This window comes from Panthera pardus, unplaced genomic scaffold (genome assembly GCF_024362965.1).
Source record: "Panthera pardus isolate Hobbes unplaced genomic scaffold, ASM2436296v1 HiC_scaffold_7, whole genome shotgun sequence".
Taxonomy (NCBI): Eukaryota; Metazoa; Chordata; class Mammalia; order Carnivora; family Felidae; genus Panthera; species Panthera pardus.
Genome location: NW_026527002.1, coordinates 71,527,769 through 71,554,992, shown reverse-complemented (window position 1 = coordinate 71,554,992; position 27,224 = coordinate 71,527,769). Strand labels below are relative to the sequence as shown.

The 27,224-nt window shown below is 44.2% G+C and overlaps 1 protein-coding gene across 2 annotated transcripts in view; it reads left to right on the top strand.

Annotated features, from left to right (window-relative positions):
• The window catches only part of ASAP1 (ArfGAP with SH3 domain, ankyrin repeat and PH domain 1), a 346,825-nt gene that overhangs the window by 174,539 nt on the left and 145,062 nt on the right, over nt 1-27,224 (top strand). For both annotated transcript variants that reach the window (XM_053896107.1, XM_053896106.1), the window contains exon 4: nt 25,315-25,387. In XM_053896107.1, coding sequence (XP_053752082.1) covers nt 25,315-25,387 — 73 coding nt within the window. The remainder of the gene's footprint in view (nt 1-25,314; nt 25,388-27,224) is intronic.

The following is a 27,224-nucleotide window of genomic DNA, read 5'->3' as shown; positions in this document are numbered from 1 at the left end:
AGATGGTGACCTGTGTCACACGTCTGTGTGTATGTGTCTGCTTCATAGAAGACACTCAAACTGGAGAGTTATTATTCACGTGTAACGCAAATAAGCCCTAGGCTTTGGAGCAAGGCATTGCTGAACTCGGTTCTCTGATCATGCTACTTAATGGCTCTGTGATCCGTAGAGGTTAATGATGCTGCATGGGCTTCTTCTGAGATGCAAGTCAGTAACCAAGAACACCATTCTACTCAGGCCCTAGAGAGCAGAGGCCCGCTTAGACTTACTCGAAAGTGGTGGTCGTGGGAGTTAGTTCCCGACCGCCTCATGATCTGTGTCGGCGATTGCTCGTGTTTTGTATTTACGTGTTTCCTTCTCCTCACAGTCGCCTGTCCTGGACTTGCTTGTGCTTCAGAGGTCTCTTCTCTGTGGCTCAGCCAGTGTGTCTGTTCATTAAGGCTTGTACACCTAGTCCATTATGGCTTCTCCTCCAGCTCATTTTCTTTTCTTTTTTCTAGTTCAAATTCCAGAGGGTCAGATCTGATTGGCCCAGCTCATGTCTCTTTTCCCCAACCATATCACGGGTTGCTGGGGAGTCCTTGGATCAGGCCACCTTCCCCGACCCAGTTAGCAATAGCTAGAGGAAAAGTGTGGTCCTTTGCTGTAAAACCTGGCGATCTCTTACCTCATCTTTTGAGTTGGGGCTTTTTGAGGGCAGGTGTTGTGGTCCACACACGTAAGCAGACACTATATGCCAAGTAAATGGGAGCCATTCGTATTAATAAACATGTTAGGTATTGGTGGGGGGCTCTTTTTCTGTGTTTCCATGTTGTACAAAAGTGGAATTATTCTTGAGGCAAAGGGTTAAGGATAACTTTCGGTTTCAGGAGCTATTTCTTCCCTCTTGATGCAAGGCAGACCTTTGGTTGGAATGTAACAAACTCTGGGACAATGAGTCAAGACTTCCACTGGTTTGCATTTTTCATTAGCGTGTCATTCAAGGAAATCCTGGCTTTTGGGTCATGGAACAGGCCTCTCTGTTTATACTTCTGCAGAAGTAAAATATTTGAAGCATTTAATAATACCTCCGAAGATAAACTTGTATTTGAGGTCTGTTCTCCTAGAACTTTGGGGGGAGAATTTTCAATGGAGCCTATTTTAGAAATACTTTCAAAATTTTGTGATGGCCTTTACTCCAGCATGGATCATGGAACGGGAGGGGTTCTTACAGTCTAAATATTAGTTAAAGGCATTTGAAAAACTAAGAATTCCAGCCCACATTCAAAGACTGCTTTCTTCTTACTGAATAAAGAATCATTTTCCGTCCCAAGTGTTTTCTGAAAAGGACAGTGAATAAACCTTCTGTAAGTTATCTGAAATCCCACATGTATTTTTTTTTTTCCTTAAAGCAAAACTAGGAACATGAAGACAATCTATAAAATACATGTTTTTCTCACATGCTGGTTGTTTGCTAATGAGAAAAGTATCCCTCGTGTATATTCTCCTCGTCTGGCGGTTATTTTTATTTTTGGAACATGTCGTCTTTTCATTTTTGCTGTCATTGTGAAGTTCATCTTTTTTCCTTTTTACCTGTTCACCATACTCATTTATTCATTCTACAAGTGTTTGCCGTATTCATACAATATGTAAGAATTATGTTAAGTACTGGAGGTTGGCTGTCAGTCGCCCTGGAACTAAGAAAGAACAAAAACTGAAGGAGGGAGATCCTTAACTATAACCTCCCTCCTCCAGAATGTCCCCACCCCAAGGCCTGGACCCCTCCACACATACCGTTTGTATGAACTCTTGAGGTGTCAGACATTCCTATTCTGTGTCAGCCATGTGGATGCCTCAGGGGTCCACGTGAGGGGTCGTCAGCCCTTAACTTAGACCCAAGTGGGTTAGACATCCCATGTGCGAGGTCTTGCTGGCAGTCCTTTCTCACAGTCAGAGATGCCCTGGGTTCCCCCAAGCCTTCCCCGACCCCCATGCTCATGAAGCCCCCAATCCTGGTATTTCTCAAGCACCCCACCACCCTGCACCTCTGTTCTTGGTCTTCCTTAAACTTACCTCCTAGAGGAAAGGTTGAATTTTATGGGGTGGGTAAGTCATCCTGTTAAGTGAAAGTGGCCTGAAAGTGGGAGGATACCCTTGAAAATTGCCTAGAAAGGACCATGTTCTCGGCCAGCACATCGACTGTCATGTTTTCCTTCCAGTGTGTTGTTTGTTCATTTGAGCACCGAAGTGGTCGGCTCGCATTTAGAGGCTGTGACGTCATAAGTGCACATATACACATATGCATACATACACGTGTGCAAACACTAGACTCCCAAGCTGGTGAGATCCTCGGAATACACCGGCTGCAGGAACTAAGGGATCTGTCTTCCTCAGTCTCCCCCGCCCAGGTGGGGTTCATGTGAAGTACACTTTTTAACTAGTAATTCCTCTCCCACTCCCACACTTTTTTCTGAATACATATGCATACAATTGAATCAGTGTGGTTTATATTTCTGCATGACTTTCCTTGAGGAGAGGGAGACCCTAAGAGGCCTTGAATTTTCCTGAAAGCATTTTATCTTGAAGGGGTAAAAGCAGATTTGGCTTTATGTACCAAAATGTAGTTTACGTTTGTTTTAATGTGAAGCTGTTTCCCTCCACAAATCTCCAGTGCCTTGGAAAGAGGCTCATGTTCACCCTGTGGCTCTGTATGCCTCTGGCATACCTCTGTTCATAATGCAGTACATTGGTTGGGGGCAGTGGGTGGTTCAGCACATAGAGACCCCGCGGGTCCCCATAGAGGCCTAATTGGCCCATGTTTCATACATACATGGGGTCATCCCAGCATCTTTCACATCCACTGGGCTTCCAGACAAGGATCGTAAGTACCATCTGGGGCCCTTCTGGAACTCCAGTTGAATCTTGATTAAGAGAAAAGCAGTGGGAGTAAGAGACACACATGGGTTTGGTCCTGGTGTTCAACTGTCCTGGATGAACTTAGGCAAGTCACTTAACCCCTCAGGATTTCCATTTTTTGTTTTGTTTTAAAATATAGTATGACAGCTAGAATATGAAATCTCCGAGGTTTTCCCAGCTCTGCAGTCAAGTGAAATAGGAACTTTTGGCCATTAGAAGTAGGGAAAAGCGGCAGAAGCATCGTTGGCAGAGAGATTAGCTGAATTGCACTGGACGCGTGAGGAGTAGAAGACTCAACACCTGGTCACACAAAGCTCATACTCTCGTGGCCTGGCAAGATGGACGACCCTTTCGAATAATCAGAGACGGTCTGTGATTTGGCAGGAAGAGTCTTGTGTACGCTGTGTCCAATTTTACTTGTTTAACCAAGTGGTCTTTACACTTATAAAGACCTTACAGACCTTCTATTGTCCCAGAAATAACAAGAAACATTAGGAATGTCTACTGAATGGGAAGAAAATAATGAATTCTTGGGTCTTTTTTTTTTTTATTCGCTAACTGGACAACGCATAATAAACAGCGTTGGTTGGCCTTTTTTCTTCCTTCCGAAAGGAAAAATAAAAAGGAATTGTAGTGTATTCTCTGTCCATTATTCCAAAAACATTTTGAAGACAAAGGAAGCACTTAGGTATTTTTTATAATCTTTGGGACAGTCAAGGGCCTAATAGATAAATGCAGTTAATTTGAAAGTCTCACTATTTCTTAATTCTCACATAAGAGTTAGCCAAATCTATACGGTTTGCTTGTCTTGGAATTCTTATTTGTTTCTAATCCGACCTTCTAGGATCTCTGTCTCAAATGAAGACATTGTAGAAATGCAAGTGCTTCCTACAGCCCCTTCCGCTTTCCTGTCCATTTTAAAAAATTGACATGCATGGAGGTCATGCGAGGTGATGGCGGCATAGCCCGTGAGCGAGTGCACATGACAAGATAATTATGGCTCATTAGGTTTGATTTTAAGAACAGCATTCCTAATTTATGATAATTTCGCTTGAAAATTTGCTACAGTCCTAACCCAACCCATGAAAGGCACTTGTTGGACCAGAGCCCCACTGTCTTTCGTTTCGTTTTGTCCATCTAGTCCTTCAATATCAGCTTTAGACTTGAGAGGAAAATCAGACTGCAGGACAGGCCCTGCATCCAGGGCCACTCGGTGGAGCCTCTCAAAGGAGGTCTGGCAAGGGTTTAAAGTGAATTTGAAGCATGTAAGCATCCACTTTGAGGTTTTCTTTCCATAGCAGTAACTCGTGAGAAATTACTTCGGTTATTAGCTGAAATGAAAGGGGACGCATTTAAAAGAAGTGGAAAATAGAATGCCTGAAGCTTGTTGGGAACAAATAAAGACCTTGGGGAAAATCCCAAGGGAGAGTGCTCTGATATTTAGTAATCCCAAGACACAGAGGAAAAAAATCAGCGCCTGTCAGGGAATGAGTCATCACTTAATTCCTCTGAATTACAGGCAGATTGTTATTTCTTAAATCACACAGGTCATGAATTTTGTGAACCATACTGTGTGGGGAGAATTTCTTTTTCCTTCTTACCCCTAGCATTTAAAACATTAAAAAAAATTCCATAAGTAAATATACAGATTCCCTTCTGGTATTTATTTTTGAAACTGATGGGACAGATAGAGAAAATGCTCCCTTACCGCTTACCCCAAAATTGGAAAACATAAAGAAACATGAGAATTGAGACAAGGACATTTCCTAGGGTTTTTTCAAGAAGAAATCAAAAAATCGGTCAACAGTCATATATTGTGTATCTACCAGGAGAACCCAAAGCCATTGCATTTGGAGTGTAAGAATTATGAGACACATGGCCATAACTTCATGGAGTTACGTTCTCAGAACTAAGAGTACTATGTATTGAATACCTGCTGTGTCCCAGGCACTTGCTGTATTTCTGACCCTTCCCATTAGATCTGTGACACAGCGGGATGAAGGTCCCGAATCTGAGAAGGATCTAGGGACTTCCCTGTACTCGCAGAGCAATTCAGAGGTAGAACTCGAAGTCAGACCTAGGTCCTCTGGGCTCTGGTATCTGCCGTGTTTCTCCAACACTCACATGAAACCGTTGGAAAGTAATAGAGGGCATACCCAAGTGCAGAAATACTTCCCTGAGACCTGAGGGTGGAGGATGGGAGTATCAGGGAGGGCTGGGAAGTCTTCACTGCTGGAGTGACCATATAATTTATCCAAACAGAGTGGGGTGGCTCTGTTAGTTATGCCAGGGCCTAGAGTAAACAGGGACTGTCCCTTATACACCACCCAGGCAGGCGCTTCATGGAGGAGACAGACTTGAAGGGGTTGGGCAGATCCACACTGACTTCTTCTGCAAGCTCCTAAGCATGCCCTAACCACTTCCATCACAGGAGACCCTGTGGCACTGGGGCCAGGCGCAAGTGACTGGCACGGACCTAGCAGAGCACCTAGACTGGCACCTCCTTCTTGGGCCCTGCTATCGTCGTTCCTGGGAAAGGAGTTCACTCAGCCTAAGGCATTTTATAGGGAAAGTTGAACTTCTTAATTTTTATTTAAAATTTTTTTAATGTTTATTTGTTTTTGAGAGAGAGAGAATGTATGGGGGAGGGGCAGAGAGAAAGGGAGACACAGAATCCGAAGGAGGCTCCAGGCTCTGAGCTGTCAGCACAGAGCCCAGTGGGGGCTCGAACTCACAAGCCATGAGATCATGACCTGAGCTGAAGTTCGATGCTTTAACTGAGCCACCCAGGCGCCCCCTGAATTTTTATTTTAAATCTCCCAAGTTTTAAATGTTTGGAAGCTAATTCAGAATTTACAAAAGATCATTATGCAAGCCATAGAAAATAAACCCATGCAAGTTGAATTTAGACTCTGAGCCACCCATTTGCTTTCTCTGCTCTAAATTATAACAGATTTTCTGGAATATTATGGTCCAAGTCTGTGTTACCCAAAGTGTATTGTGTGGAGAACAAGTTCTGAGACGTTAGTCGGCACTTCTAAAAAAGGATGGAGATGGGAAGTACGCTTTTGAGGCCAAGTAAGTTTGGGAAATACTTTGTTAAGCAAAGTTGAAATTAAAAAAATTTTTTTTCTTCAACAGGAGTCTCATGGTATTTTAATGTATTAAATCTCTGACTCTTCAAAGGATGCAGAGTGTGGAGCATTTCCCAAACTTACTGACTCCAGATCCCTTTTGTCTCACAGTTGGGCTCACGTTGCTGGAAAGTACTGATCAAGTGAAGAGTCCTCAAACTTAAGGTTATTCTAAATATGTGAAAGCCCTGAAACCACCCTGTACTCTACCCCACTTCTGCCTGTGAAACGAAAGCCCATGGACTCCAGAGTCATGTCGCATGACCTGTTAGCCAGACTCTACACAGTTTGACCGGGACGGAGTTTGAGCCGCTAGTCTGTTCCTGGTGGCGGGCCTTGTCATTGGAGAAGGGGAAAGCTGTCTGTTCACTTTTGAGAAGTGGGGTCATTTGGGGATCTCTGAGGTAACTAGATCGCAAGCTGTCACTTGACAATGTGCTAAGTGGCACTACGGGCAGCCAGAATGTATTTAAAAGGGGAAAAAAGCTTCCTGTGAGGGTGTCCATCATAGTTCCTGCACTGGGCTCACCCAGGCTTTCCAAGAAGTGCCCACTAAACATACTGTTTTACTGAGAAACCAGCACGGATTTTTGGAAAACAGAGTTTATAAAACCATCGATCGTGAGCTGGGATGCTTTCTTAGAGCCCTTAGTACTGCAGCTCCATTTTCTAATTCTGATACTTGAGACGGAAACCACTTTTTAACAAATCATTCACAGGAAACTTGCCCCTTCCTTTACGGTACAGCTGTACTGTAATGTCCTTACACAAAATGTCATTTAATAAAAGCTTTTGTTTGTATTTATCAAAGAAGACTGAATTCTCTTTATCACTTTTGCTTTCAAGTTCTATTTTTTCTTACATATTTTCTGAAATTTACTACATGCTTCGCTTCTAGGTGAATACAAATTTTGCCTTAGCAATCTTATCCCAAATATCACATTACAGGAACGCATTCATGCTTAAAAACATTTTGTATTTAGCTACCTAATAAATGTGATTGAGGTAATTCATCACGCTCCCCGAGGTCAGGGGTTGTCTCTGTATTTCTCGCTCTGGGAGATTGTTCCCACTGGATCTTTGTCAAACCAGTGAATTAAGAGTGGAGATTGGGTTTTTTCCCCCAAATACTCTGTAGATGCATCCCCATTTCAAGTAAGTTTGGTATACCCAAGTCTGAATGCAGGAGCGTGATCATTTACATTACAAAAGGACTCATTCTGATAAAATAACTACATAACGTGACACCAACTGAGGAAAGCCTCTCTGAAATGTTAATGTGCATCTTTGAAGAAATAGGATTTAATTTCAAAGGTTTGACTTGTAGCAAACTACTTCGACTCTTGTCAACAGGAAGATTAACTTTATGAAAACAACACCCAGCGGAACATAATCTTTCAATCATTTCTGCCTCAGAGCAAAGTCTAGTACCTCGTCCCTGCTTTCCTCAAGTAATACGTAATCAGTGGGTCCTGGTCTGTGAGCATTCCTCTGCTGATGACATTCTGTCTGAATTGGCTTCCCGAGGGAGCTTTATTTAAAAGGGTGCACTGTTGGGGCGCCTGGGTGGCTCAGTCGGTTAAGCGTCCGACTTCAGCTCAGGTCTCGATCTCGCGGTCCGTGAGTTCGAGCCCCGCGTCGGGCTCTGGGCTGATGGCTCAGAGCCTGGAGCCTGCTTCCGATTCTGTGTCTCCCTCTCTCTCTGCTCCTCCCCTGTTCATGCTCTGTCTCTCTCTGTCTCAAAAATAAATAAAACGTTAAAAAAAAAATTAAAAAAAAAAAATAAAAGGGTACACTGTTGAGGACCAGCTACTGGGGGGGGGGGGAGGGGTGTTGTGGGGGTGGGGCATTCCACATTAGCCATTGCTCCCTTTAGCCACTATCCTGAATGGCATTCAACTGTAATTTGCAAGAGGATTATTAGTTAGATCTCTGTGACTCCCTGGTATGAGGCAGCTTTTTAGAAGTCAGAAACTTCAGACCTTTCGTCAGTGTTGTGACTTGGTGGCACGAGCATTATTAATACAGTAAAAGATGATCATTAGTGCCTGCTGGTACTTCAGAATCATGTTTAAACACACAACTTAAAATTGTCCTTATCAAAAGAAACTTCACTGTTTGACAACCATGCTGACAAGTAAGTCTTAAAAAGAAATACGAAAGTGAAAGAACTGGCTATTAACTTTCAGCAACAGGGAGTGTTCAGGGGACAAATGACATACCTATCAAGACCGATGGAAGGCTGTTGTAGTGGTAACAGCTCGGCCCATGCAGAAAAAATAAGCACGAGGGTTTGGGGCATAAATATTAAGTGGGAAAAGTAGAATGCAAACTGCATGCAAAACACTGATTCGTGTTACATAGAGTTGTACGTGAGCAAGGATGGGAAGTCAGGAAAAAAGATCGTGTTTTCGAGTTGTGGAGTTATGTGAAATTTAAAATGTTTATTTCTCATTCGTTCAGTATTATGTCCAAAAAGAAAACCAAAATTTTCCGAGGTGTTTTGTTTTGTTGCCAATAAAGTGTGTCCTACGTGCCTCGTGGCAGGAAACAGCAGACTTGGGAGAAATACCTATTTTTATTTGCTTTTAGCAATTTAATCTCCCTAAGGTCATGGAACACCTGTGAACAGGATAATTTTTTAAAATTAAATTTTGATTTGGGAGGCTTGAGTTTTAAAACAACATTTTATTCCCTGGGTGGGCTTAGAAAGAGTCACCTAGCCTCTCTGAGCCTTCGTTTCCTCAGAAAGGAAAGATTGTGATAATATCTGGGCAGCTGGGGGACTCAGATGCAAAGTAGTAAAAGTGAAGAAAATAAAAGGTATTGTTTTATTTTGGAACAACATTCATGCCATCTGATGCCCCCTGTTCTAAGTGAACATCATTAGGTTGGTTGCTGCTCCTTAAGAAACACCCGTTGGCGTCTTTGGTAGTGTCCTTTTATACACCGGACACTGGAACCGTCTTCTCTGTATACGGACAGCAAACAGCACCCGAGCTGCATTTTGGTCAAGTCTTGCTCCACATTTCCCACATGGCAGTTCTTAAAAGAATCAACATCTAGTGTTCATTAACAGAGCAGTGGTTTCGGGCATCTCCATTGTGAAACCTTTTTCTCCCTGCATTCCACGTGCATATACATCCATACACACACATGATACATACTCTTCTGTGCTCATCCTGTATAATTATATGGCAGAAAACAATGCAAACAGAAGTTCTAATATTTGTCTTCCCGCACCACAGTGGAATACGTTGTGTGCATTCTGGGGAGATCACTGATCCAAAGAGCTCGTCTGAGTGGAAGGGTTTAGATCTGCGTCTCCCTTTTCTTTTCCTTCGCCAGTAGCACCCCCAGCCATGTAAAAATTGTCCTTGCTAATTATATGTCTCGTGGGAACCTTAGAAAAAAATCAGAGCAGTGTCTGCAAATTCTAGCTAACGTTGGTTGAGGGCTTCCTCTGTGCCAAGCACCGCTCTGAGCACTTAGTTTACGTAGATCTTCTCACTTAATCCGCTTGACTCTATCAGAAGCGTTACTGGTGAGGAAACTGAGGCACAGCTGGGTTAAGGAACACGCCTAGGGCACTTAGTTCATAGTGGAGCTGGGATTTGACCCCAGGCAGTCTGGCTCCACATTCAGTGCTCTTAAGCATCATGTTTAAATTCCAGCATCTAGTCAGTTGTTACATGACTGCATTTTAGATAAAACTATGTGGCTCAGCATAAAAGACCACAAGCCACCAGCAGCATATTTTGAATCACCAGGTCAGGACCCAAACATACAGTTGAGTAGGGCACTGCAGCACCTCGGGACTGGTAGGAGGTTAAAAGTCTCTAACTAGCTCAGTGGTCCCTAATCTGTTCGCCAACAAAAACGCCTGTTCTGTTCTCAGGTAGGATCCTGATAAATTCTAAGAATCCTGAAAAGATGGGACTCGGGAAACGCCCTTTCCGGTCTAGGTTTCAGTTCTTTTAAGGGACTCTCATTATGTTATAACATGGAAAGGGTGTTTGCATGACTATTTTTTGGTCTTTAAATACCTTGTTGTACCTATAATTATTATTTTCCCAAGAGTGGAGCTGAAATTGCTTCAAGATGAAAGCATGGCGCTTGTGGGTGGGTGTGCTACTCCGAACTTCAGAGCTGCAACAGAAATTAGAGGTTCACAAGGTAATCGCTGTGATTACAGTTTTCTTTTGGGCCCCAGACAGGAGCTCTGGAAACACAATATTCTACTAATTTTTTAAATGTACAGTTTGCAAGGCAACATGGAAATTACTGAGAGTATGTACTGTTTCTCCCTCATTTTCTATGAGACTTAACATTTTACCGGGTCTTTTGCAATTGCCGAGGAAAAAGGAGACATTTAATGTATTCTGAGACACTGTTAAAAGACTTTAAAACATGGGACGCCTGGGTGGCTCAGTCTGTTGAGCCTCCAGCTTCGGCTCAGGTCATGGTCTCCCGGCTCGTGGGTTCGAGCCCCCACGTCAGGCTGTGCTGACAGCTCAAAGCCTGGAGCCTGCTTCAGATTCTGTGTCTCCCTCTCTCTGCCCTTTCCCCACTCGTGCTCTCTCTCTGTCACAAAAATTAATGAACATTAAAAAAAAAATTTTTTAAAAGACTTTAAAAATTTTAATACTAAGTCAGCCTTATAATACTGTATTAGGAAATTATTTTACAAGAAAAAAACCCTCCAAAGAGTAACAGTACTGGGGTAGCCACGGCTTTTAAACACCTCTGTGTACTTCTCTACACTTTGCACTTCTAGAAAATTCCTAACTTTATAATCCACGTAATTTTACATTCTATGTAGTGTGGTACTGCATAGTATTTGCACGCAGTTCATATTAGATGCTCAGTAAGTGGCAGTCTTTTATCCTTTTAATTGTTGCCAATTAATATGTTTTAGTGCCCACACAACAAGCCCTCCAGTTTGTGTCATGTCTTTCTTTGCCGTTTCCCTGTTGTCAGGTACCAGTTATTTCTAGCGTTTTATACTGTAAAACCTGGTCACGTGTTTTCTCACGAACCGCGAGACCATGACCCGCGCCGAAATCAAGAGTCAGACGCTTAACGGAAGGAGCCACCCCGGTGCCCCTACAGTTTGCCCTTGAGATCAACTGTGACCATCTCTCTGAAGCCTCTTCATTGGTTATTTTTATCACCTTCTTTACTTACTATTGCTGTATAAGGATAAAGGGACACTTCTATATTGTTTCACTTCCAATTTAAAAATCATTAGTGTGCTTGAAATTATTTGCATATATTTAACTATTTTCAATTTCTCGTGTTGTCTTTTGTCTTCCTATTCTGCTAGCTTTCTACAGCAGAAGAAGAATTCCACACACTAATTACATACTACAGATGTCAACTTTGTTCCCTTTTTTGTTGTTGTAATTAGTTTTCCCTCTTAGTTCATCTTGGTTTTGTTAAAAATTGATTGCAGTCATTTTTCTTCTCCCTGATAGTGTCTGTTGTCTGTATTGGAAAATTATCAGACCTCTTCAACTGATACACAGTGTATCTTTTTTGAGGCTTAACTTTGTTCGATTTTTTTTAATAGAGTTTCCTATATTGATGTCCCAACACACATTGTTCCTATAAGTGTGCAAAAAAAAAAAAAAAGAAAAGTATTCTGGTTTTAATTATTAAGTTATTTTAATTGAGAAACAAGTTTTTAAAAAATATCCCAGGCTTTGATATTCTGTTGTGCATTGGGTAGCTCCAAAAAAGAGATAGTTAGCATTTAGTATTTTCCAGGTCTGTAGCAAATTATTTTCTCCCAAAAATCCTTTCTACCATCTCTCTAGAAACAGTTTCCTACAGACCACAGTGTGGGAGATGCCACTGTAATTCACTTGGTTGTTTTTCACCTGCTCAATTTTTTCCTGAGGCAAATGTGTAAACTGGAGTGTCTTGATCTCCTCTGCAGAAAGACACAGATCATATTTAGAGTTAGACCTTACAGAGTAAAAAGCCTGATTTTGCCATTTACTAGTATCTTTGGCCCTGGACACTTGCTCTGACTTAAATCTGTAAAAAGGCATTAGTAATGCTTATTTTATGTAATTGATAGAGTCTTTGAATACAAAATTCAGGATGTGCTTTTCATAACATTTTTTTTGGAGGACAAGGGATATGCAAAAAAAGGACTCAGAAGTGGCTAGAATTAGAATCTGAGACCAAAGCTGTGATTTATCTTTTAATTACATAGAAATCTTAAATCCCCTAAAACCATTCACTGTTGATGCCAGTTGTGTTACTTTAAAAAAATAAAACCGTCTTTCACTGAAAATTTAGCATGCTGAGAGAGAATAGTAATGTCCCTAGGACTTGAAAATGTTTGATTTTCAGAGAATTAGAGCCCTAAGAGATACATATGGACCAGTTTTCTAGATTTAACTCATGAGGAAGCTGAGAACCTGAACGGCCTGAGGGACAGAGTCAGATTTACATGTCAGGTGACCAGGGTCCTACACGGGGATCTGTCTGCCCACGAGGAGCCTGTAGGTCTCGTGGGCATATGCAGCCCAGGGCTGGGGACTGGAAGCTGGCCTACAACAGGGGAATGAAAATGAATACATATGTAGTATCTTAAAAGATTAACAGCTACCATTTGTTGGCAATAGAAATGTAAGAAAAAAAGTCCTTGTGATAAGTGCTCTCGTGGCACTAGGGGCTGAAGAGATTCTCAGCAGGAAGTGGGTAGAGGTTCACAGAAGAGATGGTAAAACCCAATCTTCAGGTTGAGTGTGAGTTTGCAAGATGGTTAAGAAGAAAAGGCAAAGGACAGAAGTATTATTGAGAAAGGAGAGAATTGTAGCCACTGGATTGGCATCTCCAGAGTCAGACCCAAAAGGGCCTCGGTATATTTGAGCATCATTAATTTGGAGTGTTAGGAATTATAAAGTGAGTGGTCCAAAGACAAACAGAGCCTGCAACAGTAGTGTGGGGGGAGGCAGGAACGGGTTTTGTGCTGGGGTGGCCCTTTATTCTAGGTCTTAAAGTGAAGGTGACGCCATCAGATTTGTATTTTAGAAAGGCTTCTCTGGCATCAGAGTGGTGGGTGAGGGTGGGATCGCTCGGAGACTGTTAAGGGATCTGGCTGGGGCATGATCACATCCCATGGTAAGTCAGGAGGCTTCGGGATGGGTTTAAGACCTGTCACAGAGGTAGAACTGGTGGGATGCCTGCTGGTCACAGAGAGTTGGGCCAGAGGGATGTGACCTTGAGTCTGGCATCATGATGCCATCCATTGAGGTGTACTGAGCAACTGTGGAATGGGGAGGAGGAAGCATTTCTGGAGGAAGCCTTAAGTCTGGGGTGTAGTCCTAGAGTAGGAAGTGGATTGGGTCACGACAGAAAGGCCAGAATTTACATTAGCGAAATACCCAGCCTGTTGGCTCTTCCCTTTCCAGCCTTGCTTCTTTACGTTCCATTTCCAGTACAGCCAGACTGATTTTTGTGAAGGTCACGACCTTGTTGTTCTAAAACCCCAGTGGCTCTGCCTTTAACCATTGCTTTGAGAATAAAAACCAAAGTCCATACGTGGATTTTCCTTCCTGCGTGGTCTGGCCCCCGTCCATCCCTTTAGCCTCCACGTGGCTTTGGCCGCCTGGTCTCACTGCTGCTCCTAAACCCCAGACGTGTCTTTTCAGAAATGCTGCTGTGCGCTCTGCTGTTTCCTGTCGTCCACGTTAAAGAAGAGAATGGTTTTGTCTGTGCCAGGTAGCCCCATATCTAGTATGGACCTTGACACGTAGGAGGGGTAGGCAGCCGTGGATGGATAAACCCAGTGTGCGGGTGTTCCCGTTCACCCCCGTCACGGTCCTCAGCGTGGCTTAAGCACCCGAGTGACCTTTCTGTGGGCCACCGCCAGATTAGAAATGCCAGGGAGGGAAGCTGTCCCTCTTTTCAAAATCAGCTCCTGTTTTCTTTGCTGACCCCAAGGATAGATGAGTCCTCCAGTTCTTCCCTTTCAAGGACTTTCCTACCAGTCACTCCCACTGGTGTTTTTCAGTCAGTCACTGATGCACCCAAATGCCCCTGGAGGCTTTCCTTCACAAGCCTGTGCATCTCTGTATGGTGTTGTGAGTTCCTAACACTAATCGTGTGCGCAGTACTCATGCCAACAACCCGTTTTCGTGAAGACGATGCCCGCCGTCGGGCGTGTAGGTCCTGCTTGGCGAAGCCTGCAGAGGCCCCTTCCGGGACGTGCCTGAAGCTCCGTGGCTTCCACAGCCGCGCTGCGGTTTTGACCGGCGCCCACAGCGCCAAGCACAGCACTCAGCGGGTGGACCGACACGACATGGCCGGTGGGCAGCGCAGGCCTGACCTGCTCGGGGGGCACGGCCCCAGCGGGCTGCAGGCTGACTTCCCCCCACTTCACCTTTTGTCCCCCGGCCCCTCCTTAAAGAGCTACTTTGTGTGGGTTTTCAAGCACAGCACGGCCGTCAGCTCCTCTTCGGCTCCTTCACAGAGAATCCTGGGGTGGGAAGGAGACGGGTTTTGAAGTTGCCTCGCCGTCCGGTGACCGAATCCCTGGCTGGTTTTTTTTAAGGGCCCCTCCGTCCCGTGGACTCCACTGTGTCAGGTTGGAAGGTGGGAGAGCGCAGTGCTTAGGAGAACCGGCTTTAGGGTTCCGGAAGGCCCAGCTTTGAATCCTGGCGATGTCCCTGACTGGCTGCGGGATCTAGGGCCATTCTGAGCTTCAGTCTCCTCGTCTGTAAAGTATGGGCAACGGAAGCCTCCTTGAAGGTTACTGTGAGGACTAAGTAAGATGTTGTATATAAAACACGTTCATGATATTTTCATCATCATCGTCATCAGCATAGGGGACAATGGAGGCGAGAACAAGCAAATACAGGAACCTGTGGACGGGGAAGGAAAGGAAGAGAAGAAGGAAACACCTGTCTGTGCCAGGTGTCGTGTGAGGAAAGCATGAGTGTTCGAGGATGACTAACCCGAGCACGGTCACACAGCCGGGAAGTGACGCGGGGTCTCCCTGGGCTCAGTCATTGCCTGTAGCCATCGTCTCGCACTTGCTCTCAGAATGGCTCCTTCCACGACTAGGCTCTGCTGCTTCCGGGTCCACGGAGAAACACCTGGACCTGCTGACAGGTGGTCGCTAAATGCTAGGATATCTGTGGGCACCCCTGGGGGTAACTCGTGCGGATGGTGTGGGGCCGGCAAGGACTCTAGCTGTTCGGGGCAGAGAATGTGCTTCTCGGAGAAAAGCACGACTTGGCTTAGCCCTTAGAGATGGGTTAGGGTCTCTGTGCAGAACGTGCACAGTGGCTTAGCTTTTTTCTGATGACCAGTCTGACGTTAGGGGTCTTGAAGGCGATCTGCTCCCCTTTTTTTGTTCACGTGGCTGGATCCTGACATCTGTGCAGGAGGCAGAGTGGGTTACTGAAATGACTACTGAATTTGGAAGTGAGCCAGGCCTTCCCTTCCTTGGGGGGGGGGGGCAGCTGTTTCCCTCTCAGGGTCTGCTTTTCCCATCGGTAAGAGGAGGGGACAGTGGGGGAGGGAGGCAGACCCTTCACCCTGCTCAGCTTCCTCTGCTCACGTTACATATTGGACTTCTCTGAGGCTGCCTTTGCAGCCTCAGAGTGGTCAACTGAGGGGAGTATGTTGCGTCGAGGTCCCTGGCCTTCACGGAGAATATCTGATGATTTCACCAAAACCTCATAGATGTGATTTAACTTTTGAGAGACAGGGTGAGCCCTGGGGAGATAGGAAATGAGTATTTATACATGCATCACCCAAGCAAAAAATAAGTACTGCTATATTTACATTAGTTAAGATGATACTTCTTCCAGTAAGGAATTAACACTTAGGTTTTAAAATAAATAGCTCATGAGAAATAAATAGTAGCATTTTGTGTCAATCTTGTTCTAATACACCTTTAATTCTAGGTCCTTTTAATATAGAGGCAGATTCACTTGATGTTTATTGAACCCCTACACTGGGCCTGGCATAGTCCCTGCCCTAAAGATGTTTACACACCTAATGGGTACTTTATGCATACCCAGGCAAGTGGACTTTTGTGAGTTACAGTTGTATGCAGTACCTTTTCTTTGCATTGGAAAGTTGATAGGTTGGAAGTGTTTTCGTGCATGGAATAAATAGATCCTCAGATTCGGGCAGGAAGTATTGCCAAAGGTGATAGATTGAATGTTTGCTACAGATCTGAACTGTGAAGGAACTTCCAAGTGGGGCCAAACCGGAGTCATTTATAGCATCTGCAGATTTTGAGCATCTGTGGGTGAATTCCTACCCCATTCCACCCTTCAGCCAGAGGTACAGTAGAGGACATTAAGTTTCTGATTGAAATCTGTATGAATATGGGACGATCGGAATCTTAAGGCCACCTTTTATAGTCTAAAATAGCACAGATAAACACTTCTGTTTGTGGATGATATGTCAGCTTTCCATTTTTTGGCTCAGTGATGCAAACCGAACTTTATTTTAAGTTGATCATTTCCCCTGTGTAGCCGCCTCATCCAGCTCATATTCATCTTGAAACTAACGATAACATCTTCACCGTCTTTACCTCTTCCTTTCATATATGCTGCTGCCGCCGTGCCCCCTTCCCCTGTTGGCAGCTGCTCGGTGCCGCTTTCTGATTGAACCTCATCCTAACTGCTGGTGTTGTGTAGCCGGCACACAAGGTCATTCTCGGCTCCCCAGGTTGACAGGGACTTCACTTCCAGCATTTGAGCTGGAAAGGAAAAACGCTGAAAAGAAAGAGAGAAGGAGCAGCAGGCCAAGCCCCTGTAGTTCTGGAGAGGAGCTTCGAGAACAGGGTTTCAGCAGCTGCCAAAGCTGGTGGGTTCAGAAAGATTGCAGGTATGGGTATAGACATGAGTAGTGGAGAGTGTGGGAACAGAAGTCCCGGGGCAGTAGGGCTGGGTCACATAGGGCGTTGCAGGCAGTATAGGGGACCTGGATGTCATTGCAGGAACTTCATTGACTCTTCCTTCCTCGTGTGTGTATGTGTGTGTGTGTGTGTGTGTGTGTGTGTGTGTGTGTGTGTGTTCCTTCAATTCAGCAAATTCTAACTGAGCATCTTTTTTTTTTTTTTTCTAACGTTTATTTATTTTTGAGAAACAGAGATAGAGCACGAGCAGGGGAGGGGCAGAGAGAGGAGGAGACACAGAATCCGAAGCAGGCTCCAGGCTCCGAGCTGTCAGCACAGCTCAAACTCATGAACTGTGAGATCATGCCCTGAGCTGGAGTTGGACACTTAACTGACTGAACCACCCAGGTGCCTCTCACTGAGCATCTTTTTTGTAACAACATACAAGTATTGTCCTTCCAGACCTCTTAGTTAATTGAGTAGGGAGGAGACATGGGCGCCTAAACACCTGAAATACAAGGTAAAGAGTAGAATGATAGGAAGTGTGGGTAAAGCCCCAGGGTAGTAAAGCCATCAGTGGTCTTTGCACAACTCCCTTCGTCAGTCTCATTTAAAGCAGTGCCAGGCTCCGTGTGCTCTCCCGCCAAGGGATCTGTCATTGCCATCTTGCTGTGGCAGGGAGAAGGGAGGGAGGAGCAGGCAGCCGGGGAAGCTCAGGTAGATGCAATATTTGGTTGGTACACCTGACCGGTGCCTGGCTCAGAGCAGTGTTCAGTATGTGCCTAGCACAGTTACTAGATGAGTACGTAAATGATACAGAAACCCCAGTTGGATGATCCTCAGAGCACATACTCACTCACATGGTTTGCCTGATCCCTCTTCTTTTTGGAACTGATGGGTAGTTTCCATTGTCATTCTCCTCTGGCACCTTTGTTCACAGTGCTCTTCATTATGTCATCAGATTACTCTCGGGCTTATTCCTGAGTCACATTATAATTGCACACGAATGCACTCTAGTGTATGGGGCCTTACGGTGGATAAATGCTGAATGTATTGATAGGCTGCAAGGCTGCATTCTCTGGTTTGTTCTCTGAGGCCTTATGCCTACGTTAAGTAGGCATCCAGCCTCTCGGGTAGCCTGAGCACTTTGCTCCCGGGTCCTGCCTCCTTCCTGCAAGGTCGCCTGATTGCTCAGGAAGCTGAAGGCCTAAGGAGTCAGGTATGAACCAAAATTAGACCAACAGAGTCTTCCCTTCCTTTCCCTATTACGGGAATTACACATGAGAGCATTTGCTTTGTAGTGATTGGGGGACAAATGCATCTATTAAGATGCGTTTTTGCAATTACGTCTGCGAATGTGACTAGAAAGTGATAAAATGGAAACCGTCCCCTTCCCCCCCTTTTTCCCAAGGGAACAAAAATTCTTTTCATTGAAGAAATCACGTTACTGGTAGGACTACTTGTTCCAGAGATGTTTGGCTCTCACTGCTCCAAACGTTCCAGGAATTTCTCCGCAGAAACACCTTCAGAGGTTAGGGTAGCGATAGCCTGCTCTGCGTGAGGCTTTGCGCCAGCCGCTTCCAGGTGTGCACTTGTACACTCAGTGCTCACGTCCACGGAAGGTAGGTGTGGGGCCATCCACCTCGGCGGATCCCGAACAAGCTCTGTGCTGGTCATTTATTGACAGACCACTGGTTTTTGTTTTTGTTTTTTTTTTTAATAATTTTATTTTATTTTTTTTTTTAATTTACATCCGAATTAGCATCTAGTGCAGCAGTGATTTCAGGAGTAGATTCCTTAGGGCCCCTTACCCATTTAGCCCACCTCCCCTCCCCCAACCCCTCCAGTAACCCTCGGTTTGTTCTCCACATTTATGGGTCTCTTCTGTTTTGTCCCCCTCCCTGTTTTTATATTATTTTTGTTTCCCTTCCTTCATGTTCATCTGTTTTGCCTCTTAAAGTCCTCATATGAGTGAAGTCATATAATTTCTGTCTTTGTCTGACTAATTTCACTTAGCATAATACCCTCTAGTTCCGGTTTCATCCACGTAGTTGCAAATGGCAAGATTTCATTCTTTTTGATTGCCGAGTAATACTCCATTGTATATATACACCACATCTTCTTTATCCATTTGTCCATCAGTGGACATTTGGGCTCTTTCTATACCTTGGCTATTGTTGATAGTGCTGCTATAAACATGGGGGTGCATGTGTCCCTTCGAAACAGCACACCCGTATCCCGTGGATAAATGCCTAGTTGTGCAATTGCTGGGTCGTAGGGTAGTTCTGTTTTTAGTTTTTTGAGGAACCTCCATACTGTTTTCCAGAGTGGCTGCACCAGCTTGCATTCCCATGATGACCACTGTTTCTTTTCTGTCATAAGTACATGCATGAGATTTAGCTCCAAAGACTTCTGCTTAATTTCAGAAAATCACATTTATCCAAAATAAGAACAGTGTTTCTTGTTTGAGTATATTGAAGAAAGTGCCATAGACTTAGAAAGTAATTCCGAAATAGAAAATCTTAATGAATAATAACAATAGTATCACTGTTGCTCATTTAACATAAGTATATCATATGTCAATAAGGTGTTTTTTAAGAAAGTGGACAGAATAACTGTTTTAAGGCACAAAATGAACTTGGAATGTAGAAGTTCTGTCTCTCCCAAACCGTTCCTTTTGGTACCCTCTGGTCTTAGCTCTTACACCTTGTGACTGTCTATACACGTCACACACCCATCCATCTAAACCTGGGCTATTCAAAACCATTAGGGGAAGAATTACAGACGGCCGCATTTTCTGAGTACAGAACTTTATTTCGTTCAGCCATCTTCAAGGCAAGCCCTGTGGTACATACTTTCCTGTTTTGTGGAACCGTGAATACTGAGGAATTCGTTTATTCAGTGATTTGTTAACTTCGTTTCATACGCATTTTTGAGCATCTGTCACCTGCTAGGCACAGGGAATGGGCATTTAGCTATGAGCAGGTCACACAGGCCCTGCCTTCATAGAGCTGTTCTGCAGAGAGATAAATACAGTAAAAACAAACAAGTCACAAACGGGATCATTTCAGGATGTGGTAGTACTATGGAAAAGCCAGCCTGAGTGTAAAAGAGAGTAACGAAGCAGGCTGAGGGGGTGTGCTGCTTTAGATTGACCATAGAAGGGCCCTCGGAGGAAGGGGCGTTGCATCTGAAGCCTGTGTAAAAAGGAAGCCAGTCAAGGGAATTGCTTCGGGAAGAGCATTCCAGGCAAAGGGGTCAGCTAGAGCAAATACCCTGAGCTGGGAGCACGTGTGGCTGGGTCCCTGCGCGTCTCTGAGAACGTCCGTTGTTGCACTGCTATGCAGAGGGATGCTGCCTGTCCTGGAGGGGTACAAAAGGCTCCATGTCCTACCCTGAGTGGCCTCAGACTCCTCAAGAATTTTGCATTCTCATGTCCGGTTTGTGTAATGTTTCTGAATTCTTCTGGCTCCCACGTAAGGCCTCTGTCGGCGTGGCTTCTCTGACAGCGTCCTTCAGATTTGCAACAGCCTGTGTCTTCTCTGTGAGTTCAGAGGACCGGACCTGTTAGGGCTGTACATGAGGTAGCCGTAAAGAGTCTCCATACCCAGGTTGGAAGTGCTTCCCTACATTATAGACACTGCTCTTTAGTAATGTAGCGAATGTGAGAAATTGCAAGATTTTGGATAGGAAAGGGACTTTTCTATTGTTAGAGATCAGAATGTTCTCCTGGATTCCTTTATTTGTTAATCCATCCTCCCTCTTTCTCTCCCCCACACACGTACCCTTTTGAGTTGTTCAACCTCGGATGCATACTTAGAAATGCAGGTACATATTTTAGCATTGGGAAATAACAATAATTTTATAGTCCAGTTATCTGCCACTCTTCTCTTAGCCTGTATTTAATTGTACGCATGTGACATTTCAAAGGATGTCACTGCACATGTTGCTTGTCTGGCAGTTGAGGGGATGGCACTTTGTAGCACGTTTAGACGTGTGCTGTTCTGGAGGGGAGCCCTGTCTGACGCAGTGACAGTGTCCTCTGCTCTTAAACACAGGGCCTGTAAAAACGCATTTTACTTGGCTTCTTTCTGCCAGTGGCTAAATGCTAGGGTGTAAAAAGAGAAGTGTTAACCCAGATTCAACTCTGACTGTAGCTGTCAAATGCGGATGTTATTAATAACCTTTAAAAGTATGTGCGTGAACTTTAAACCCTGTTAGTTTATAGACGAGTTGGTAAAACTTCAACATAAATTCTGAGACTTTTCCCGAGGAGGGGGAAATAAAAAGGAAGCAGATAGTTGGTCTTATAAAATGTTAGACTGGAATCTTCCACATCCGTGTGCTCACTTGGGCTCATTAACTCTCTAACTGTGGAAGGACATTAAAGCCCACTCATTAATTCCTCTTTGAGTAGACCCATCTTTTTGCGGTCATCACTCCCCAAAGCTGAACAGATACGTTCTTTTCTTCCAGAAGCAGGATTTTTGTTCCTTTCTCAAAACCAATTAGGAAATGGTTAGATCCAGGGGGAGCATGGACACACATTTGTGCTGCCGTGGATGGGTGGTGTGCTTGAAAAAGCCTAGGCTGGTTCTCTTACTTAATGTGCCACTTGGCAGGCAAACTGTTTATTTCTCTAAAACCCCAGGGTTTTTCATCTGGGAAAAAAAAAAAAAGAAAAAGATAGTAAGAATATAGACAAAAAAAAAAAAAAAAATGGCAGCTATTATTGGGATGATTTTTTAAATGTTTTTCCCACAAAAGCAGTTCATCAGAAGATAAACCCATTAGATTTTGTGTCTTAAATGCATGGTTATTTGTACTTATTTGCATTAGTTTCTTTCCCTGGAAGACTCTTAACATCCTGAATAGCTTGTAATTTCTTAACTCATTTGTCTCTGAAAACTGGCAGGTAGTTCCACTCCCACCCCCCTTAACATGAGGCTCTATTTTTATTTTATTTTTTAATTTATTTTATTTTATTTTATTTTATTTTATTTTATTTTATTTTATTTTATTTTATTTTTGTTAAAAAAAAATTTTAATACGAAATTTATTATCAAATTGGTTTCCATACAACACCCAGTGCTCATCCCAACAGGTGCCCTCCTCGATGCCCCTCACCCACTTTCCCTCCCTCCCACCCCCCAACAACCCTCATTTATTCTCAGTGTTTAAAGAGCCTCTATTTTTAGATGCAGTTCATCCCAGACATCACGGGAACGCAGAGCTGGGTGCTGTCGGGAGGTTGTGAGGACCCGAGCTCAGACTCCCGCTCCACCGCCCAGGGCGAGTCAGACTTTCTGAGCCTCTGTGTTCCTCATCTATAAAACGAATTTGATAATAGTACTGCTTTCATGGGGTTTTGGTGAGAATGACATGAGGCGGTCCGTGGCAGCCTCAGCACCCTCTGTGCCACTCTAAGCACTTATTAAAATGTGAGTTCTCTTTCCTCTTTTCTCTACAGTACAAACCTCAACTCTGTGAAATAACTCAAACTTTGTCTCTTGTGAAACCGTCTAGTGAGACACTGTTTCCTTAAGTGTGGAGTGCAGTATCATGGTGTTCCAGGAGATGGCCGCAGGTACAGAACAGACGAGCATTTTATCTTCTTTTTTAAGTTTATTTATTTAGAGAGAGAGAGCTGGGGAAGGGCAGAGAGAGGGAGAAGGAGAGAATCCCAAGAAGGCTCCATGCTACCAGAACAGAGCCCTGCGTGGGACTCAGACTCACAAACCATGAGATCATGACCTGACCCAAAACCAAAAGTTGGACACTTAACCAACTGAGCCCACTGAGCCCCCAAATGAGCATTTTATAGAGAGAGTCACAGTGATCTTTAAAAAGGGTATCTTCTGTTAACGGTGAGTGATCCTGATTTTCCACTTACTACACTTCTGGACAATGTAAAAGGTGTGAATGGGCTTAAAGAAAAATATTAAATAGAAGTACAGGTGGTAAATGGCTGTGACAAATGCGTGGAGGTGGAACATAAGCAATGGGCGTGGTGGAGGGTAGCGGTCAGACTCGGGGTCTGAAAACTCGGGGTTTTACCTCAGCATCTCATTAGGTTTGAGATACAGTAGACGTTAGCGTGAGATGTGACTCCAGCCCCTTCTGGCTCTGTGACTTTGGACAACTTAATTAATCTTTCCCTCTCCCTCCCTTTCTGCAAATACTTATTGAAGGCCTATTTCCTTATCTTTTTTTTTTTTTTTTTTTTTTTTTTTTTTTTAAATTTTTTTTCAACGTTTTTTATTTATTTTTGGGACAGAGAGAGACAGAGCATGAACGGGGGAGGGGCAGAGAGAGAGGGAGACACAGAATCGGAAACAGGCTCCAGGCTCCGAGCCATCAGCCCAGAGCCTGACGCGGGGCTCGAACTCACAGACCGCGAGATCGTGACCTGGCTGAAGTCGGACGCTTAACCGACTGCGCCACCCAGGCGCCCCAGCCTATTTCCTTATCTTAAAAACGTGGATGCTGCTTTCCGGGGGTTTTGTAAAGATGCAGTGCAAAGGGAGAAGATATTGGAAGCATATGTATCTTACCTACTTGGTACGTCCACCATACCAAGTTCATACCTGGCGTAGCAAGTGCTCAGTAAACTTGGGTTCTTGTGTTACTCAGGACTTGTGTTGCAAGTGGTAGAACCCCCGCTTCAACCAGCTTGGGGCAAAAATATACTCATTCTACAGGAAGGTTAGCAGTGACCTATGCCTTGGGTGCAGCTGGAAGCCAGGACTCTGATGCCACCAGCATCCTCTCCAGCTCCTGTGTCTGGTGCTCTGTGTGTGTCATCGGTCCATCCGTCTGTCCAGATTCCTCACAGATCAAGGAACAGAACCACCGGCGATCACCAGGCGCCCCTCCTCAGAAGGGATCTGCACACTGAGGTCCCTGTTTCCCAAGCCCAGAAATCCTGTGAGAGCCTGGGCCCAGCGCCGGTCGGGTACCCACCCTGCCGGCCACCGGGGTCCAGAGGACTGGAGCTGAACGGAAGGGGCAGCGCCACTTGAGCCACAGGTTTAGAGTGACAGGAAAGGCCGTCTTGCAGGACAAGGGTGTTACTACCTGCTGCCACTGCATTTACCCTTTTCATCTCTTTGTGCGACTTTCAGGGGTAGGAGTGTTTACCCTCTGTGGCCCTCGGTTTTCTCCTCTGAGGTTTTGAGGTTTAGATGATGTCATGGATGTGAGCGTGCATTTCATGGTCTTAAATTTTATGTGCCTAAGTTCATTATTATTGCTGTCACTGCTCGTGCCCTCCAGATTTTGACACACCACCCAGGGGCTCCCAGTCTCTGGATCGTTGACCCTCAGGGAAGCAGAGAGGAAGGTTTAAAGTTGTTTTAAGAAGTTAGGTCAGCGTGCCGTATAAATTTCTATATTGAATACAGCCCTTTTTAAATTTGATTTTGAATTGAAATACACATTATGAAAAGAGTATGCATGTCCTAAGTGCACAGTCTTCCCGAACAGAGCACAATTGTGTGTCCAGTCCCTGGATTAAAAATCAACAGTCAGTCCCCTAGAACCACCCCACCCCCGCAACTTGTAGCACAAGTAGATGATGTAGATGTGTTTATACACCATCTAAGAAATCATCTAAAAGCATTACCAGCATCATGGTAGCATTTTCCATGCTGTGTTTTTTTAGTAAGCAGAATTTTAAAATACAACTGGCCTTACATCGTAAGTTTTTTAATTTTAAAAGGAATCCTCAGGGGCACCTGTGTGGCTCAGTCGGTTAAGCATGCGACTTCGGCTCAGGTCATGATCTCACAGTTCGTGAGTTTGAGGCCCACATCAGGTTCTGTGCTGACAGCTCAGAGCCTGGAGCCTGCTTCACATTCTGTGTCTCCTTCTCTCTCTGCCCTTCCACCACTCATGCGCACTCTCTCTCTCTCTCTCTCTGTCTCAAAAATAAACATTAAAAAAAAAAAGTTTAAAAGGAATCCTCAGGTCACTCTCATTGCGCCCTTTGAAATGTTTTCTTCCTGGCTGAAATTCCCATCAGGTGATAAAAATGTGTTTAGTTCTCTTGGATATGTGTCATTCACGTCTTAGGCCTTTGTCCCTTCCCGGGTTGCACCTTCTTCCAGTGAAAACCAGTCTTCCCCTGTCTTAAGTGGCTTGTAGTTTCTTTCCCGTGCAGAGCTTAGTGTGAAAACCGACTGACTCCCATGCTGTCAGCTTTCCCCAACACTGAGCTTTGTGGAACGACTCTTTTTATCCCCAAAACAGAACTCCTCAGATCACGGGTACTGCCGGTCTCTGAAATGGTTCCCTGTTCGTAAATATGTCCACTTGCTACCGCTGTGGCACTCCACAAGATGGATGTCATTACGAGTGAGTTTTAATTTGCCAAATTTTCCAACATCTTCTCCCCTCGTTTTTCTCTTTTAGGCTCTAGACCAAGATAGAACAGCCTTACAGAAAGTGAAGAAGTCTGTCAAAGCAATATATAATTCCGGTCAAGGTAAGTACTTTCCAAAGCAGACGGCATGAATTATATATAACGTTTGCAGTTTTCTCTGTTATCTATAAGATGTTACGTTTATAGAAGACAATACAAAAGAAAAAATAAGGTCGAAGAAGTTCCATTTTTCCCTTTTTTCTCTGTTTCTTCTCCACCTAAACCGGTTACTGTTTCCAAAATAAAACAATGAAAGAACATTAGTTGCAGTGGGTTTTTAGACCCACTGGACATTTAAAACCTTAGCAGGTGTACAGGTAATTTAGCCACAGGTGACATGTGAGATAGGCAGCATCTGTTTGTGTAGCTGATCAGTTCGTAATTCAGGGGTCTCTGTTAAACACGTGAAGATCGTTCTTTCTGCAGCGTACCTCTACAACATCTGGAAATCGGTGTGAGTGCCGGGGAAGGGGGCGAGGCTGAACTGAGACCTGACCAGATCTGCCAACCAGAGTCTATTCTTGGCCTTGAAGTCGGACAGGTGCAGGTTTGCACCCTCACTCTGCCTCTCACTAGCAGTGTGACCTTAGGCTGGTTACTTCACGGTTTTGAACCTCCATCTTCTCTTTAAAGCAGAGATTGTGGTATTTTTGCAGGGTCGTCGAAGGGAGTTAATTAGCTAATATCTTCACCTCGGGGAAGTTCAGTAAATGCCATACATTCATATTTTATATAAATTTTATATTTTATTTATAGTCATACTCCTAATTGTCATAAAATTACGGAGTAGAAAGGAACATTGAAAAAGGAAAAACTCGACTGTCAGATGCTTTATGGGCCTCCTCTCATCAGAGCTGGGAATCGGTAGTCTCGACGAGCTGGAAATCTGATTGTCTCTTGTCTTCTTCAAAGCCCTTGGGCCTGATTGTTAACACATTCTGTATCCTGATTCCCTGACACCCCTCTAATTTCCTTATTTCCAATAAGACACAAACTTCTAATTAAGACAGATAAATAGAGAATTGTCTAGTTATATAGTGATGTTTTAACTGTTTAAATGTTTCACATGTTTTAAATCTTGGCCTAAATTATATAACTTCTGCCTTAGCTTCATTCTGATTTACCCCCAAAATGTGGCAGCCCCTTTGTAGATATTTGCCCTCTGGGGGGAGGTGGACAGGGGGAATAACGAGGAGGTGGCCATGGGGAGCTTCTGAGGTGGTGGTATTGTTCTCTTTCTTGATTTGGGGATGATTACGTAGCTCAGTTCATTTTTTGATAATTCTTCACATGCTACACTTAAGGCTTACATACTTTTTGCATGGATGCAGGTATGTTATGCATCAGTGAAAGTGTATGGAAAATGGATACACAGGTGGGTTTATTGAAGCATTGATTGTGATCATCCGGATTTGTGGTGGAAAAACCAAAAACAAATGGGGACTTAGGATATCTATTTCATAAAATACAGTTTTTGTGAGAAAGAAACTCAGGTAGCGTAGATCACTAACTGTCACTACTTGTTAAGTAAATGACTTAACTTCCATGGATCTTAAATTGCTTCACCATAAAATGAGAAAACAATCATCTAATTTGCAGAGCCTTGTATGGATAAAATGAGGTAATCTTTAAAGCCACCAAGAAACTTCCCGCACGTGGTAGGTGCATCGCACGGGGGGAAAACGACAGGCAGATCGGTGGCATGGGTTCCTTCTCCGGGTTAATTCAGTCTTCTGCAAATAGCACCGGGCCCGCCCGATTTCCTAAAGAGCTTAACGAGCCAGTATCCGCCTCAGGAACCAAGTGTCAGTTCTCCGTAATGTTATGGTTTACGCTTGAGGCTCTCAGTTTGTGAGCCACCGAAGAGAGACTCCGATTTGCAGCGGAGCATTGCTACCAT